The 15,515-nt window shown below is 35.4% G+C and overlaps 1 protein-coding gene across 1 annotated transcript in view; it reads right to left on the bottom strand.

The window, feature by feature from the left end:
• The window catches only part of HDAC9 (histone deacetylase 9), a 967,189-nt gene that overhangs the window by 168,404 nt on the left and 783,270 nt on the right, over positions 1 to 15,515 (bottom strand). The window contains exons 21-22 of the mRNA XM_066238685.1: positions 13,878 to 13,997; positions 13,468 to 13,565 (exon numbers count right to left, since the gene is read on the bottom strand). Of these exons, the coding sequence (XP_066094782.1) occupies positions 13,468 to 13,565; positions 13,878 to 13,997 (218 nt within the window). The remainder of the gene's footprint in view (positions 1 to 13,467; positions 13,566 to 13,877; positions 13,998 to 15,515) is intronic.

Raw genomic sequence — 15,515 nt, 5'->3', positions numbered from 1 at the left:
TTGAAGTATTACAAGAGAAAAAAAAAAATGCCGGCGGGCTCATTAGCTGCAGCCCGCGTTCAGTAACACACCTATGAAAAAGGACTATGGGACTGAACAGCTCTGCTTCTGCTGTTCTTAAAATGACACTTTGGTCTTGTCCTAAATAATAGGCTTTTAATAAAAACATCCACCAAAGGCAAACAATTAAACAATACATAAAGCACCAGGGGGCAACCTCGCGGTTCAGTTACAGTCTGGAGCCATTCCAAAGGAGAACATGTGGGTATTTTACAAGGAACAATACTCTTTTCCAAAGTTATTATGAAACAACAAAATTTTAAATTGGGCCTCATAAGCCCTTCAAACTTGGTACAGGATTGCATACTCAGATCTGTTCACATTCTAATTTCTCAAAAGCATGTTTAGAGAACCATGTCAAACATATATCTAATTGTGTGTTAGATATATATATATCTAACACACAATATATATATACACTTATATATATTCTATTTTAAAAGACAAATAAAATATTAATATGTCATCTTTTTAAAAATTTATACTAGTATACCTACAGGTGAATGATCCTTCATTCATGTTAATTTTTCATCGGGATTCTATCTAAAATCATTTGGTTTTTATCAATATTCATACCCCCCCAAAAAACTAAATAGATTGGATTAATTTAACAAACTTTTGGTAGACTTGACTTCTCTGAATAATCTAAAATTTAGCCAGATGATTTTTAATTACATCAGTAAAATATGACACACACCAGATTTTATGATTTCTGTCCCTGGACCTTTTCACCTGCATGACACTTATAATTATTGAAGAGAAAGGTATCACTGCATAATTTCTGCAATGATATTTTCAAGTTAGAAATCCTGGAATAGAAAAGGGGGAAAAAAGCATCAGAAACTTGTATGAGGGGGAGGACTTGGGTACACAAAGCAAAGTTAGAGGCTCAGAGTGGCAACTTTAATACCTAAGAGGCAAAACAGAACACAGAGCATCCACGGACCAAGCTTTCTTTGGGCTACAGAACTTCTAAATTCTATATCTGTGCCTGCTCCATTTTTGTCCTGGATTGAAAATCAACTCTATAGTTCTTTGCCTTTGACAACTGTTCGAATAAAAATGCTTATTTGTTTTTTTTGAAATTCAGTCTCTTTAACTCCAATATTCCTTTCATTTGAGGATGTTATGCACTTAACAACAACCACAAAAATACTCTAGGTGAACCAGTATTTTGTTTCAAGTGCAATGATATGTATGTTTTTTAATAGGTGAGATAATATAGAGATGCTATTTTCTTGATGGCCTTTTTACAATTGTTTTGGGAGGCAAAATATTCCCAAATTGAGATGTAGATAGATTTAAAATTCTGCTGAGATTAAAAGTTGACTAAATCATCCATCCCCCCTCTCTCCGCTTCTCCACCTCACTTTGTAATTGTAAAATATAAACTATAACGGCAAGCCTTTTCCATTAGAAGGTACGCCGTTCAGAAACCCGCTGTCCTCCATTGGATTTATGACAGCAATCCTGCCCTTCTGGAATAGAAGATGTTTAGGAAACCAATACCTAGGACTGTGGTGCCCACAAGAAACATGGACAAATTCCTTACAGTTACAAGGACAAGTCTTCACCTTTCTAGGAGAGTGCCAGAGCAGTTTAAAGGCCCGCATAAATGGGAACAGATGTTAATATGCAAGTTTCATCGACATGACATCAAATCATTGGGATAAAATATGGAAAACTGAGTCTATCATCCAGATGTTTGATGTCAGACAAAGACTTAAAATAGTCTCAGAAAGTCCTGCCTACTATAAAGTGGTGTCAACTTCTGGCCTGCACCTCAGATGTAATATCTGAACCGACTTTCTGCTGAATGGAAGTTGATTCCATCCCAAGATGATTCCGCTGTCTGAAAACGTTAATAAGTAAATTTGTATTAGTAAATGTTATATTTGTCTAGTTCTCAAAAAAAAGAAACACAATTCTAGCCGGATAGTTTAGTTGGTTAGAGTATCAGAGCATCATCCCAAAGAGCAGAGATTGTAGGTTCAATCCCTGGTCAGGACACATACAGGAACAGAACCATGTTCCTATTACTCTCTCTCTTTTTCCCATCCTCTCTTGCTAGGATCAATAAATAAAAAGTTTAAAAGAGAAACACAAATTTATGTTAATTGCATATTAAAAGAAAAATCATACTTTTCACATTATTTGTCATCTCAATCAATGTATTCATGGTAAACTTTAGTTGTGAAATCATGAAAATGGAAGGAATTATTCGGTTTCAAGAAAACACATCTAAGATGCAAAGCACTGAAATTTGGTTAATAGCTATTCAATGAGATAGAGAATAAGTGATTTTCACTTGGCTTTATCTGATCAATAAAGAAGCATAATCTTAAAATACTCACTAAAACTGAAAAAGAAAAAGGTGACTCCATGGATTCTTAGTTGTATTTATTTTCCATTCTGGTTATCTAATATCATAATTAAGTGCGCAACAATTCCATTATTACTAAATGAGATGATTTAAGTTGATGAATTCATCTGTGCTGCTTGACCTTCAAAAAATCTTCTATTTCTGGCCTTAAAAGCTTCACAATAATATTTTGTGGAAAGCTTTCATTTCTTGGGATCTTTGAGTCTCACACATATGTTGAGAGGATTTTGTGCAAGGCAAGGGTTTTATAATCCATTGTCCCATCTTGAAAATAAAAACAAATCGTTTCTAGTCACGCAAATTGCTTTCTTAGAACTGCCAGGAAAAAAAGTTCATTGAACATAGCCACTCTTTTAATTAGTCTTTACTATTTGGAAAACTGTATAATTGCTACCCAAATTCCTGGAAATATTTGGCTTTAAAACTGCTCTAAGTCAGAAGGCAAAAATGTTGTCTTAAAATTTTTATAGTTGATCTGACCTTTTAAAATAATATTAAAAACAATGCTATATAGCATTTGAACTATTTTAAATAGTCCTTCACTGAAAATAATATCATTCACCTTTCAAAACTTCAAGCACTTCAAGATACTTCCTGGACTTTTTACCTGAGCTCTATACTGTCTAATAATATCATATCTCTTTGATGCTTAGCTCAAAAATGAAGTTTGCAAGTTTCCCAAGGAAGACAGGTGTGCATAAGATCAATTTACTCCCAGGGTCAAAGAGCAGAATTCTAAGGGTATCTAGAGACACACACCTATAGAAATTGTAATTTTTTGATGAAAATTGGTACAATATGTTGCACAGATGAAAGAGAAAAAAGTGTTCTCAAAGTATACTTATTGGTGAAACGAAAGAGCAGATAGAGCTGACAGCTTTCTAAAAATTTATTCCTACAGGTCTCTTTCTTCTGACATGTTCTGGTAAAACTTTTAAAAAACGTTTCTCCATGCTGAATATAAAGAACAGAATCTGGACAATGAATAAAATTGTAGCTCACACCAGAAGGAAATTCATATGTATTGCTCTTCACTGAAATAAAATATCAATAGATGAAAATCATTACTGCTTTGTTCCCAAGATTGATTGACAAGTTCAAGTTTGAAGCCCACATCATCTTTATTAGCCAAGTCTTCCAGAAAGAGAAAATGTGGGCTTGATTTGTGAGCTATGATAAATGGTCTGGGAAAGATGGTAGTAGGGCCAATTTGATATGTACAGTATTTCATATTGGCAAATTGTTTCAAGAAATTCCACCCTTTCCCAAAATGTCTTCAACATCCTTGGGAAAATACATACTATCATGAGCATAATATATCTGGTTGTCACTAACAATTGAGAATCCATTCCAAAGTGGGAAGCATCAACCAAAGCTCTTCTACACAAAGTAAGAACCCAAATCATTCTGCAGTGTTGAGTCTGATTTTTAGATGACAACAAATCATTCTTTATTTCAAAATTGGATCTAAAAGCTCATTTATCACTCTATGTTCTCTATTAAAATTTAATTTCATATTCCTTAAGTTCAATTGCATACGCATTCCAAAAACTCTAAATGTATATATACAGAAGAAAATATTTCTTTGAACAAAGAAGGGAAATACATTTCCTCTTGTAAATAGCCTAAGTTATCAAAAGGAAGAAAAATTACAGAGGTTTGGTTTGATAGGCTCTCTTAGTATGTCAGATGAGGGAAAGGCACAAAAAAAGTGGTTTGGAGTTATTACATGATACAAGGGTAGTAAAAGTCTAGGAGTTATTTTTAATTTTAAAATAGTGTTACCAATTTACATGTCTAAGCCAAATGTTGGGTAGACCGAGATACATTTGCAATGAATTTCTCACTGTATTATCATTTTGTCACCAGTGCTCTTGAGAGAGGAACTATAGTTTACAGTTGAAGGCTAGGGTATGGTCTATACACTCATACTTGTTGCCATAGAGCCCCTGATCACTATACACCAGCTGTGTGACATCAGAAAACCTACTGATATTTGCATCTGGAATCTGGGAGCACTCAGTTCAACAGCTGAGATGATAAAGATGGGAAGAAATGAGCAATAAGCAAATATGAAGTCCCCAAAGAATGTTCTATGTTGCTGTTATTATTATCGTTCTGTCATGTTATTATTTTTACAATGGCATAACTTTCCATTCTCTTAGCATGAAATTACAGTAAAATATGATATAAATAAGAATAATAACCAAGGCCCTGGCCAGATAGCTCAGATATTTAGAGCGTTGTCCCAACATGTCATGGTTGTTTTGGATTTGATCCCTGGTCAGGGCACATAAGGAACAACCAATGAATGCATAAATGGGTGTGAATAAATCAATTTCTCTCTCTCTCTCTCTCTCTCTTTCTTCCTCTCTAAAAATCAATATATTTTTAAAACTTAAAAAAATAATAACTTTAAAAACTTTACTTAGTTGTCATTACTAATAAGGGAGAACTTAAATATTTACTATGGTCCCAACTCATCTCTCAAGACAGAATTTAGCAACCCTTTTTTCAGTCTATGCATATGCCAAGAATAATTAAAAGGCATTTTTTGAAAATTAATCAGAATAATGATGAAATGTTTGATAAAATAACAAGAAGAGAAAAATAAAGTAATGTACTTATGTCCCCTACCCCAAATTATCTACCATCACTTCATGGTCAACCCAACCACTCTAAGAATACTCCCAGCTAACCATTATTGACTAGTTGTCTGAAGAACCCTTGCTCTATAAATATGACAATAAGGCTCTATTCTCTGCTTTTAAGTTAAATGCATATATGTATTTTTATTTTTACCACCAGCTGGGGAGAAATCATGGAAAGCTATGGTTCCTTTTTAATGATGCCATATGTAACAGAATTGAAAGTTTGACTTATGTACCAAAAATGGACATGCTACCTAGTCAAGTTTCCAGTCACAGTTTTATATTAATAGATTTTCAATTTGCTTCTTTCATTAAAGCAAACAGGTCTGAACTACAGACAGGAGAGGAGAAAGAGATATAGGTGGTTGGGACTGTCATTATGTGCTCAACTGATTCAAAAGGCTTTGACTATGTAACAAATGCATTAATTTTTTTTCAATTTTTTTTTTCTGAAGTTGGAAACGGAGAGGCAGTCAGACAGACTCCTGCATGCACCCAATCAGGATCCACCCAGGACGCCCACCAGGGGGTGATGCTCTGCCCATCTGGGGCGTTGCTCTGTTGCAACCAGAGCCATTCCAGCGCCTGACGCAGAGGCCATAGAGCCATCCTCAGCGCCCGGGCCAACTTTGCTCCAATGGAGCCTTGGCTGCAGGAGGGAAAGAGAGAGAGACAGAGAGGAAGGAGAGGGGGAGGGGTGGAGAAGCAGATGGGCGCTTCTCCTGTGTGCCCTGGCCGGGAATTGAACCCAGGACTCCTGCACGCCAGGCTGACGCTCTACCACTGAGCCAACCAGCCAGGGCACAAATGCATTAATTTTTAAATATTCCAGTTGGTTATATGGTCAAAATATTTTAGCAAAGGCTTTATTTATAAGCACAAATAATTTTGGTTAAACAGAGATACATTGCAAGTCAACCAAAAAAAAAATGCTAGGTAATTTATAATAAAAATAACAAAAATTTTACTAGATATTTATTTCCTAGTATAGACAACTCACTCAAATCTCTTTTTAAATTGGCATACTGGCAACCTTGGTAAAACAGAACCATTCTGGTTCAAAGTTTCCCCCTGAGATGAACATCCCTGAAGAGCTGAGATTTATATAGGTCCTTTGTCTTCTGGAAATTGCCATCATTAAGAAATATTAATTGTGGCAGCTACAGACTATAACACACTGGCTTGATGAGTTGTGACTTTTTAAATCACAGCTAGTGCGTATCAAAGGAACCCAGATTAATAGCTCTATGCTACCCTCTTAATCAGTCCTCACTGTGTGCCAAATACTCATTTATTATTCCATGAAAATCTTGTGAATTTTAAGGGTTTGTACTTCTTTTTATTGATTTTAGAGAGAGAGAAAGGAGAAGAAGGGGAGAGAAGGAGGGTGCAAGGGAGAGAAGGGAAGAAGGGAAGGAGGGAGGGAGAGAGGTGAGAGAGAGCGAGAGAGCGAGAGAGAGAGAGAGAGAGAGAGAGAAACACTGATGTGTTGTTCCACATATTTATGCATTCACTGGTTGAATCTTGTATGTGCCCTGACCAGGGTTCAAACCCACAATCTTGGTGTACTGGGAAGATGCTCTAACTGACCGAGTTACTCAGCCAGGGACTGTACTTATTTCTTTATTATAAAAAGTCACACAAGAATCATCATTCATTCACTCATTTAGTTTTTCTATTAAATGGACATAAATTCATGAATTACTAATATTTTACTTCTACATTGGAAATTGCTACTCATTTTTTAAAACACTTGGAGATGTTTTCCTCTTTAGATTTAATTAGAAGCATGAGCTACATATTGTCTCTTGCTGACTATAAACAAACTATTTAAGTGTTCTTATATAAATAACCACTTTAACATTTGCAGGACTCTTAAAGATATAACTTTTAGAAAAAAATAACTATTCAGTGTTGATTTAGAGACTACAGATAGGACAGAACCATCGGAACAATCTTTGGAAGTGACTTAGAACAGAGAGTGGTTAGCAGACATTCAGCAAAAGTATTTGTTGAATAACTAGAAAACACCTGACATTGTTATAAGCAAGCAATGGGTGTTTAAGAGTTCTTTGTAAATCATACTCCTTGAGGGCCCAAGAAATAGCTGGGTTTCTTGTATCTCCTTCAGACTTGTGCTAGGTTTACTTAATACCAGCGGTTTCCAGTGCTTCTCTTAGAGTCAGCAGAATTTCTACTCTCTTCTCCAAGTCGTTTGCTTATTCACTGATTCATTCAGCCAACATTAGGTAACTCTTTTTTGTCATGAGATGTGCTAGGCATCTGTGACTTAGGTCAGGAGGAGAAAGGCTTATGTTTCAATAAAAGTTCACTGTGCTTTATTGCTCCTTAGTCTTTTGAATCATAAACAGAAGAAGAGTAGCGGTGTGGTATAAAAAAAAGAACAAGAGCTTTAAACCAAAGAACAAAGATTTTAGAGCTTTAAACCGAGTTCCCATCATGGCCATTCCAATTAGTAGTTCTGTGGTTGATACAAACCACTTAAGAATTAGCCACAATGTCTATAAAATTTCTAATTTAGGACTAGCCATAATTACTTTATAAAATGGTAACCTTGAAAATATATATATTTTATTTGACTAGAAGAGATATTTGACATTACTGAATATTTTGAAAACTCTTGTGAAAAATCAAGTATATCCTTCCATCAATTCAGGGATGAGCAATTAACTGCACAGAAGAAATAATTAGTTATCTGAATTAATTTAGGTATTCCATTATATTTTTAAAATTCTCTTTAAAGTTTATAACAAACATGAAAATGGTTTGTCCAAATCATTATTTTTTTTAGATATAATAGAAACCACAGGGCAATACATGTCACAAATTTTGGCTTGAAAAATGAGCAAACATCATATATCCCACTATAAATACAGTTAGTTCCACAGAGAGAGACTATTCCTCCAAAGATAGTCATCACCACAATCTAGACACTATTAAAAATTAAGGAAAAATAAAAGGCACAATTTACCTCCCACCCCACTCCCATCTTCTGCATCCACCATCAATGCCAGAAAGATCTTCGATATCAATACTGGGAAACTAAGGTTGTGTTTAGAACGATAAATACTACTACACCAAAATTATTAGGGATTCTATTTCATTAAAGTCCCAAATTAGAAAGGAATTTTTATATTTAGACAGGCAATTCTTTACCTGCAGAAAAGTTTATGAAATATTATACTGTATTCCTGCCACACAATCCCACACTAAGGGTCTTGAGCCAACCAGAGCAAGACCATTCCATGGCTCCATGCTTTTCAGCCTACTCTCCTTGCCAACTATGAATCCCTCCTACTCCAATCCATTTAACCCTTGAAAGCTTCCACTAATCCAAGAAAGCACTAGTCAAACAATACTAGATGAGGCCTATCCTGGAAGCCCTCAAGAAAAGTTCATACTTTCACCCTCTTTATGTCTAACAACATCTGTTTTCTAGAACATTAAGTATCACTTCTATTACGTTCCCTCAGAGCAAGTCAGTTCTGAATTCCAAGTGCTTGTCCCTGTGCCTGGTATATGTATTCAGTTAATATTTTTAAATGAATGACTAACTTTCTTGACTCCTCCACACAAATTCACAAGTTTTTATAGCCAAACATATTAAATAGCAAGCAGACATGGTATAGTTCAAAATTGACAGAATTATTATGGTTTAAACCTGGTGCTTAAATAACTATGACTATTAAAAGCCACAACTTTACATTTCTGCAGCCTAGCTAAATAATATGCTTCTTCTCTAATGCAGCTTAGGCATGGTGACCGTACAGGAATGTTTAGAAAAATTTGCTAATATCTGTGTATATTCCAGGTAAAGAGAAAGTGCCATTATTGAGGACATCAGTAACTTTCAGGAACACTTGAGTCACTTACCATTTCAACCAAAAAGCAATAATGAATACTTATTATCTTGTAATCAAAACACAATAATGTGTACTTACTATAATGCCTTCACATTATTTAAAGGGGTTCTTTAAAAGCAATCTCATCGACCATTCGCTTTGCCATATGAGAACAATAGGTACAAAATAGAAATTTCCTTTGCTGTTGTCAATGCATATACAAGGCTATAGTGCCACTAACAGAACTATGATTAAAAAAAAAAAAGAATTCTTTATTGCATATGCTATAGTAAGGTTGAGAACTTTATGTATTATGCAAGTTACTATGTTACCTTGGTAAACAGATAAATTCATATTTGATGTAATAGTAACGTCTACAGTGTGTCCGTAAAGTCATGGTGCACTTTTGACCGGTCACAGGAAAGCAACAAAAGATGATAGAAATGTGAAATCTGCACCAAATAAAAGGAAAACTCTCCCAGTTTCATGCCTATTCAGTGCAGTTCGATGTGGCCTCATGCATAGATTTTTTAGGGCTCCTTAGGTAGCTATCCCGTATAGCCTCTATAGACTCGTCACTGACTGATGGCCTACCAGAACGGGGTTTCTCCACCAAACTGCCAGTTTCCTTCAACTGCTTATCCCACCTAGTAATGTTATTCCTATGTTATGGCGCTTCGTTATAAACACACTGATATTCACGTTTCACTTCGGTCACGGATTCAAATTTAGTGAGCCACAGAACACACTGAACTTTCCTCTGTACCATCCACATCTCCACTGGCATGGCCATGGGCTGCTCCGCTGTATACACGGTGTTACGTCATCATCTGCGCATGCGCACATGCTGCCACATCATCCTACAGAAATTGGGAGAGTTTTCCTTTTATTTGGTGCAGAGTTCATATTTCTATCGTCTTTTGTTGCTTTCTTGTGACCAGTCACAAGTGCACCATGACTTTACGGACATACTGTATTATCCTATTAGAGTCCCTTAAGAGAGTAAAAATGTTTGTTAAGTTGCAAATATAGGCAAACAGAATTTTTAACACTAAACCCACTATATTTCTTAATACTTTTTTTAGTATTACTGCTAATTAACACAAAATATCTACATAAACACCCAAGTTTTAAGGTAAGTAAACATTTCTGCTTTTTTCTATAAATTGTATAGATATATGAGTGTATATTTTTTATTTTTAATGTACAACTCTGAAATATGGGTAGAATTTTCCTTTGTATCTCAAATATATTTATTTTTAATGTATTTTTTTTTACAGGGAGTCAGATAGAGGGATAGATAGGGACAGACAGACAGGAACGGAGAGAGATGAGAAGCATCAATCATCAGTTTTTCGTTGCGACACTGTAGTTGTTCATTGATTGCTTTCTCACATGTGCCTTGACCGCGGGCCTTCAGCAGACTGAGTAACCCCTTGCTCGAGCCATTGACCTTGGGTCCATGCTAGTGAGCTTTTCTTTTTTGCTCAAGCCAGATGAGCCCGCGCTCAAGTTGGCAACCCCGGGAGTCTCGAACCTGGATCTTCCGCATCCCAGTCCGACACTCTATCCACTGCACCAAAGCCTGGTCAGGCTTTAATATATTTTCTTAATAATAGAAAATTTCTATCATTTTTCCTGAGCTTTTTTTCAATAGAGAAATGAAACTCAAATGAGAAATTAAGTGCTGGCCAAATGGCTAAGTGGTTAGAGTATCATCCCAATTAGCCAAGGTTGTGGGTTCAATCCCCAGCCAGGGTACATATAATAATCAACCAATGAATGCATAAATAAGTGGAAAAACAAATTAATGTCTCTCTCCCCCCCTTATTCTCTCTCTCTCTCTAAAAAAATATATATAAATATAAAAAGAGAGAAATTGAAGTATGCATGATACACAGGACAGCATAAACTCACCAAAACTTGGCTTATTGAAAAATTGCCCTATTATTTTCTTCAGTTTTAAATACATTAACAGAATTTTCTCCTTGGGGATTTATAAGTAGTAAATTTCACATACACACAAAGAAACACTTATAAAATTTCTGATTATATAGTTGTTCTCTTTTACTTTCTACTAAATAAAATATCCAAAAAGTCATACATTACCAATAGGAGAAAATCTACAACCTTGCCAGTGAGGCATTCACGAACACAACCTGATTCTTCCTTAAGGCCGAGACATTTCCAAGGACTATTTTTTTAATTCCACAGAATAAATATTTTTTAAACCCATACCCAAAAGAAAACTTATAATTTGTTGTATTTCTTGCTTAACTAAATTTTAAAAGTTCTTTGCTTAGAAAAAAAAGTAGCACAATGCAATGTGTATCCGTAAATTTATATTTCAATCACTCTCTACATTTTGTAGAGAAACTGAAAACAACCAATTAGTTGAGTTTTTAATGTGAGAGGGCAAAATATACATATTATGAGACAGAAAAGTCATTTAGTCTACCATAAAATGAGATTGGCAGGCCAATGTTCCAAAGTCAGCTAGCTCCTCTGAACTAAGAATGCTTCATGGTGCCATGTGTAACAGGGATTCTACAGTCCAAAGAAGTTTGGAATATGTCTGTTCCATGAAGTTAAATAGCTAGTGAAGGACTTCTCAGAGCATTTAAAATGCTAATTAATGTCCATTCTAAATCATGTCATATGTTATAACAAACTTTTCCAGAACCACTTAATATAAAAATCTTTTTGTTTTACTCTTTTTTCCTTTTTTTGCAGGGAGAACATGCCTGGACCATTGATGGATATACCTATATAACTAAAATTTGGTCTCTTTGTAAGTTATATTTTTAATCAATAATAATAAAATTACTAAAATCAAATTTAACCAAGGAGGTAAAAAAGACCTATACTTGGAGAACTACAACACATTGAAGAAGATACAAATAAATGGAAAGATATACCATAATCATGAATAGGAAGAATTAATATCATTAAAATGTCCATACTACCCAAAACAATCTATAGATTCAAGGAAACCCCTATCAAAATACCAATAGTATAGTACAACCATTATGGAAGAAAGTATGGTGGTTCCTCAAAAAACTGAAAATAGAACTACCTTATGACCCAGCAATCCCTCTACTGGGTATATACCCCCAAAACTCAGAAACATTGATATGTAAAGACACATGCAGCCCCATGTTCATTGCAGCATTGTTCATAGTGGCCAAGACATGGAAACAACCAAAAAGCCCTTCAATAGATGACTGGATAAAGAAGATGTGGCACATATACACTATGGAATACTACTCAGCCAAAAGAAATGATGACATCGAATCATTTACAACAAAATAGTGGAATCTTAATAACATTATACGAAATGAAATAAGTAAATCAGAAAAAACCAAGAACTGCATTATTCCATATGTAGGTGGGACATAAAAACGAGACTAAGAGACATTGACAAGAGTGTGGTGGTTACGAGGCGGGGGGAGGGAGAGGGGGAGAAGCACAAAGAAAACTAGATAGAAGGTGATGGAGGACAATCTGACTGGGTGATGAGTATGCAACATAATTGAACGACAAGATAACCTGGACATGTTTTCTTTGAACATATATACCTGATTTACTGATGTCACCCTAGTAAAACTAATAAAAAAAAATCAGATAATGCCAAAAAAAAAATAGCAATAGCATTTTTAACAAAATTAGAACAAATAATTCTAAAATTTATATGGAACCACAAAAAGCCCTGATTAACCAAGAGATCTTAAGGAAAGAAGAACGAAGTTGGAAGTATCACACTACCTGATATCAAACTATACTACTAGGCCATAGAAATCAAAACAGCATGGTACTGGCATAAAAACAGACACATGGAACAGAACAGAGAACCCAGAAATAAACACATGTCTACATGATTAATTAATCTATAACAAAGGGGGCAAGAATATACAATGTGGTAAAGACAGTCTCTTCAATAAATTCTGTGGGGAAAGGGGACAGACACATATAAAATAATAAAACTGGATCACATTCTTACACCTTATATAAGAATAAACTAAAAATGTATTGAAGATTTAAATATAAGACCTGAAACCATAAAATTTCTAGGGGAAAACATAGGCAGTAAACTCTTTGACATTGCTCTTAGTAATATTTTTGGATATATATTCTCAGGCAAGGAAAACAACAATCAAGAAATAAACAAATGGAAAAAAAAAGAAATAAACAAATGGGACTACATCAAACTAAGGAGGCTTTGCACAGCGAAAGAAGCCATCAACAAAAAAACCACCACCACCAACTGAATGGCAGAAGGTATTTGCCAATGATACAATTAAGTCTTCATATATCTTTTCTTCTTATTTTTATTCTTTCCTGGCTCTGTAGTGATATTCAGGTCCCCAAACCACACAATTTTTGGAGCTTTGATGGGAGGTTCCTTTATACTTTACCTTTGTTAGACATTTACATTTCAGTTTTACATTTGAAGTTGTTTCCATCGACATTTGTTTTCTAATTTGCCACATTCATAGAAAGAAGTACCCACCTGAATGCTTCAAGATACTCAATATCTCCCATGGGGGGATCAAGGCCACCTGTCCAGGCAATATTTATATTGTATCCTTCTCCAAGGCCTGCTCCGACCTAGGAAGAGAAAAACCACACCACAGTGGGTAGAGGAGGGCACAGGGAAGAAAGCAAGAAGAGAGGAAAACAAACACATGTGAGCTCTTGAAATAAACATCAAACAACATGTCAAATCAGCCCACCCTTACTTGACAACCAGTGCTCTGGGTTATGCACTTGTTCTGCACTGGTTCTTGCTCCCGTGGGACAATTCAGTAATCTCGTGTAATTTAAAACACCAGCAAAGGACAAGAAAATTATGGGTAATCATGCAATGCAATTACCTGAAAGATACAAATAAAAGTGGGGCTCTAAAGAAATAAACCGAACCTCATTTGGGGCTCCACTGCCAGGGAAAAAGTTCCCTTCATCATAGCGATGGAGTGAAATATACAGGATGCTGGGGTCAGCATAAAAGGCCTGCTGTGTACCATTGCCATGGTGAACATCCTACAGGGAAAAGAAAACAGATGACAAACACAGTCATGTCTAACTCTGTGCCGAGACAACTTTTCTGATTTTGAGTTCCCTGTCTTTCCACCCCACCCTCCTTCTCATTTTCTGTCCTCTCCCCGGGTCCTCTTTCTCTCTCCCCTTCAACGGGCTTCTACACCACCCCCTTTACTTCCTGGACTTTCAGGCAAATTACCCTTTAATGCACTCATTTTTTAAACTGGCTTCTAAAAATCAGGAAACCACAGCGAACATGCCCTGGAGACTCCAGATGAGCAGTCATTGAGAAAGCCCAGTCCTTTGGTCCAATTAGATATTTATACACCGGCCCTTTGTACTCTTTGCTTCAGTGATGGGATCTCGCATCCTGTTTTATGGAGGAATTTTATGACTTATTAACTGCCAACAGTTCATAACCCCTCAGGCTTAATTAACTAGCCTCATTGGCCTCTGAAGAAAGACTAATGTTTAAACTACAAACTAGTATTTTGCAGAAGGATCTATGGCTTACAGAGCATTTTCACAATTCTTGACAGAACACTAAACATACGTGTACGCATTGATTTGCCAAGTCCCACCATTAAGGTCAAAGGCTTTGCAACCAGCTGAGTAAATTGGCTTTCTTGAAGCGTTCAGTTCAGTTAGCAATCCCTCAGCAGTTAGGATCACTTCAAAAGGGATGCCAGATGCAAAAAGGACTTCATACTTTATTTTGGTAAAATCGTGATGGCAAGTCAAAGACACAGGAGCATGAGCTCATTAGCTATTAAATCATTTGGTCTCAAGCAGAAAGATGGCATGGGGTTTTATGCAATCTTGTCCAATCTGCCTAATTTTAATATTAGATCATGGCTCCCTTCCCAGCTGCCTTCCTCCTTCTTTCTTTCCCCACACCACTCCCTCTTCTAAAAAAACAAAAAAACAAAAAACAAAACCTTGTTATTTTAATGAATAAAAATATTCTTCAGACATTTATAAATGATAATGATTCAAAACTTAACAGTTCTTTTTTCTAATTGTTTTATGAGATATATATATATGTTGATATACATATATGTTGGAATTGTAAAAGATATGGAAAAAATAAAACTAACAGCATTTTCTAAAATGTCTTCACTGAAAGATCTCAATATATATCCTAATATCTTCGGAACAAAAATAAAATAGATGACTCTTAAAAGTGAACAATCTTATATTTGTATTCATTATACTATCGCCGCTATATATGTGACGTGTAGTTTCAGATTCTCATAAAAATGTTTAGTCACTTCTAACTATATCTTTACAGAGTACTCTTTATCAGTAAGAATCACACTATTTCCAACAATGATGCCTACAGTTTTAGGGTCAGGCACTACATTAAATACCTTGCATAGCTTATTCAACAATCATGAGATGTATATGGTATGATCCCTATGGTATTTTAAATTAGTAAATTTAAAATTTACAATTTTTTAAAGAGTAAACTGAGACTCAGAGTTTCAATAATTTACTAAGGCTATTCTAAAGGATAAG

This window comes from Saccopteryx bilineata, chromosome 7 (assembly GCF_036850765.1).
Source record: "Saccopteryx bilineata isolate mSacBil1 chromosome 7, mSacBil1_pri_phased_curated, whole genome shotgun sequence".
In the NCBI taxonomy this organism is placed as follows: domain Eukaryota; kingdom Metazoa; phylum Chordata; class Mammalia; order Chiroptera; family Emballonuridae; genus Saccopteryx; species Saccopteryx bilineata.
Note: the sequence above shows the minus strand (reverse complement) of the source record. Positions and strands in the feature narration are given on the sequence as shown.